Here is a 3,893-nt window from a genome sequence, read left to right as displayed (position 1 = left end):
AGTGTATTACCACCTCCCCCTTGGTTGGGAGCAACTGTAACACTGAACAAATAAAAGTACACCTCAAAGTAATCACATTACTGGTGTAATATCTAATAAGGTTACTTATGTTTTTTTGTACTATATGTTTCAATTCTTTCAGCTGTCAGGCATTGTATGCATTCAAAGCAGCAGACTAGGCAACTAGTGGTAACTAGATTTAAAATATTTGAACTAAAAAATAATTTTACATTTAAATTTAGTGAAATATTTTCATTATTTTCATTTCACACAGACAAACATGATAATTACACCACAAAGCAATTGCGCTTAGGGCACCCAAATGGCCAGCAGCAATCCTACAGAAAACAATGTGAAATGTGGACTCATCAGACCACAACACACTTTTCTACTTTGCATCAGTTCATTTCAGATGAGCTCAGGCCCTGCTGCATTTCTGGATGTTGTTAATTTGTTCTTAACCTGTTGGACTATTTGCAGTTTTTCACAACGTGGTGAACGTCACCTCCTCCATGCTTGTGAACCACTGAGCCTTTTGAGGAAGCCCCTTTAATACCCAATCATGATACATGTTGTTAAAAGAAAATGTAATGAAACACAGTGGTAAATATGACCCTGTCCCAACTTCTTTGGAACGTGTTGCAGGCATCACATTCAAAATGAGAGGATATTTACAAAAAACAATAAAGTTTATCAGTGTGAACACTGAATATCTTGTCTTTCAATCAGATATACGTCAATAAGGATTTGTAAACCTTTGCATTCTATTTTTATTTATGTTTTACACAATGTTCCAACTGTTTTTGGAATCAGGGTTGTATGTGAAACTGTTTGGATGTGATTTAAATTAATCCTACAAGAAACATATTGCATGACAATGGTCCCTCTGAAAATGAGTAAGCTGCTTTGAATTGTGCCCCAAATCAAACAAATTCAATCAGACTCAGCTATTATGCAAAATAGTTATTTTACTACAATACAATCTATTACAAGGCAATGCTACTTAATCCAACAAGAAAATAATAAATAATAAATACATTTACAATAATTTATTGTTTAACAGGACATCACAGTTCTGCATGAGAACCATGGACAGAAGAGAGTGAAGAAACCGCCCTTTAAAGTGTCAGTCAAAGCTTTGTGAGTGAGAGGAGCTCCGCTGTTGGTTCTGCTCACACTGATGTGTAGATGGGAAAACCCAGAGCCATCCACCCCTGTTGATACCACAAAAACACATCACTACAGATTAACTTTGTTGCATTTTAATATCATGACATAACTGCAGCAGCTGAGCCATGAGCCATTCAGACTCCAGCTGCTGCAGTGCAGCTGCTCAGTGACTCCTGAGATAAATGTTCTTCTCAGTGTGAAGGAGGAGCTACAATAAAGTTCAATTTCTCTTTAGAAATGAAGAGGAAAATGTGTTTTTATGTCAGTGCAGTTAATTAGAATGGATTCTAATTCATCACTAAAAGTATTCATGGATCCGATGTGAATAATTTTTGTCTCATCTACTGTATATTTTTTATTTTTGGGTCCTTGTTAAAGTTATCATCAAGTTATTTCTTTATACTTTGGACATGTTGCTGCATTATGTTTCATCTGAATGTAATAAAAGACGATTTCCATTATGGTCAGAAACTTTTTAGTTATTTATACTTATTATTATGTATTAATGTATTATATTAAATTATTATCATTAACTCCACTCTTTTGTTTTTTAATACATTTTGATGGTTATTTTGCACATGTGCATTCAACCATGCTACTTCATTGAATTTTTAATAAAATAACAAATAAAAACAAAAAACTCTTCAACTTTGCATGTGTCTAATGTCAATAATGTAAAATTTTCATATTTTAGTATCTTTGTAATGTATGTATTTAATAGATATTTATCTTATTATCTATGGGGTATTCTAAGATTTTTTTCTGCTATTTGTAATGAACTGTTTTAAATTATTTTCATGCTATGTTTTATTTTATATATATATATATTTCCGTCTGTTAATGTCTAAATGTATTATAGTGTGTTTACTGTTTCTGTGCAATATCTGAATAACCTACTGCTGTAACACAAGAATTTCCCAATTTGGGATCAGTGCATCTATCTATCTATCTATCTATCTATCTATCTATCTATCTAGAGATCTATCACGTACAATTACTATGATTATATAGTAAGTTTTAAAATGTAACCCCTCATATGTTCTCATATATTTTCTGGCATCACATTCTGAAGTGAATTTTGTTAATTTTATTCTGCAACAACGCATTTCACACAGTAGCCTACTGTAACACATTTCCTGTATGTCATGAGAATAAAAATAAATATTCATCCATCTAACATTCTCTCACATTTTTCTGCACCTTCAGGATTAAAATTACTGTAGATGCTACATGAAATATGAAAAAAAAGACGGAGAAACGTTTTGGGTTTTTCTTTTTTTTTTTTCTATGTTGAAATGATTAGAAATAAGCATTTGTATTTATTTAGGACTCCATGTGTCCGCTCCTACCTCAGCAGCCCAGCCCGCTGAAGGAGCCGATCCTCTCTAACCGGACACCGAAGCAGCTCCTCAGCCCGCCCTTCTTGTACCGGCTCCACGAGCGCTTGGACGTCCTCACGAGGTCTTTGAGGAGACGAGCGAGCGGGTTGTCTTTAGCCATCAGGGCGGAGTTGCTGGGGTCGGGGGAGTCCCATGGGTGCTGCTCCGGAGCTCCGAACACCGACTTGTCTGTGGTTCCATCTCTCCCCTCCGCCTCCACCTCCTCCTCAGAGGAGTAATACGGCGCCGTGTTCATCTCCTCCTCCAAAAGCTGCTTCAAACTCTGAGGATAAAAAATACCATCATCATCATCATCATCATCATCATCAACACAGACTGCTACATTTCACCCAAAACATCCACCTCAGAGACAGAACACTGGCCAGTGAGGTTCAGCGATGTGTAAATGGTTTATAATTAGCTCAATAATTAGGTTACACACCATTAATAAACAATTAAACAAGTTATAACACAGTTTTCATACATCCGTGGGGGTTCACCATTTTGCAAAATTCACCACTTCCAACCAATCTCACTAATGATTTACTCCCATTTGCAACTGGCAGCCTTAATGTAAAGTATAAAACGGTGCATTCTGAAAATATCAAGGTAAACGACATTACCAAAGCCTCAGTGTATGAATCTGGTCATCTGACATGTTAATTTGATGCTAAATGAAACTTTTTGACTGTTAAGATCTGCTGTTGGTGGTTAAATGCAGCAGCTTATGAACAAATCTGTGATGAAGCTGCTGGGTAGAAATGCTGCTGATGGAGAAAACAAATGTCAGTAATGAGATTTGAAGCAAAACAGTATAGATAAACGTGGTATACTGATAATCCATAACATAATTAATAAATTAATTATAACCCATTTATAGGTCATTTATAAGGGTAGTCCATTGTATTAACTTCAAATGTGTGCATGAGTGACTCAGCAGTTGAAGGTGGAGGTAAACTCACCTGCAGATCAGAGACAGGTTTGGCTCCTGTGAGGTGAAGCAGTAGAAGCAGAGAGAAACAGCAGACGGAGATATGTGGGTTCATTTTCTTTCGTAGTTTCTGATTCTTCCCCAGCAGGACCAGCTCGTGCTCCCTGCTCCTCTGTCTCGCGCTCAGGTGCCGCTTTTATAAAGACCCATTCCGTCACAAGGCCGGGCTGGGAAAATTAACGAGCTGTGACTAATGGAAGCACACGTGGGAGTACAGGCTCACTTGAAAACGAGGACTGGAAGTGTTCGCACGTTCAAACTCCTGAAACTGTTGGGCAAGGAGACTGAAGACTGCGCTCACTGAGTTCATCAGTTGTGTCTGGAGTAATGACTTTGTTCTCTATAATGCCCCT

At 37.0% G+C, this 3,893-nt stretch overlaps 1 protein-coding gene across 1 annotated transcript; it reads right to left on the bottom strand.

Moving 5' to 3' along the window:
* Positions 1–950: 950 nt before the first annotated feature.
* On the bottom strand, positions 951–3,648 carry nppal (natriuretic peptide A-like). Its single transcript, XM_084720086.1, has 3 exons — positions 3,512–3,648; positions 2,520–2,832; positions 951–1,214 (listed from the first exon to the last, which is right to left on the bottom strand). Exons 1-2 carry the CDS (start codon positions 3,593–3,595, stop codon positions 2,521–2,523), a joined length of 396 nt encoding a protein of 131 aa, XP_084576212.1. The 5' UTR covers positions 3,596–3,648; the 3' UTR covers positions 951–1,214; position 2,520.
* Between the last annotated feature and the right edge of the window lie 245 nt (positions 3,649–3,893).

The sequence above is a fragment of the Lutjanus erythropterus genome, chromosome 6 (assembly GCF_056507025.1).
Source record: "Lutjanus erythropterus isolate fLutEry1 chromosome 6, fLutEry1.hap2, whole genome shotgun sequence".
Classification (NCBI taxonomy): domain Eukaryota; kingdom Metazoa; phylum Chordata; class Actinopteri; order Lutjaniformes; family Lutjanidae; genus Lutjanus; species Lutjanus erythropterus.
This window is presented reverse-complemented; position numbering and strand designations above follow the sequence as displayed.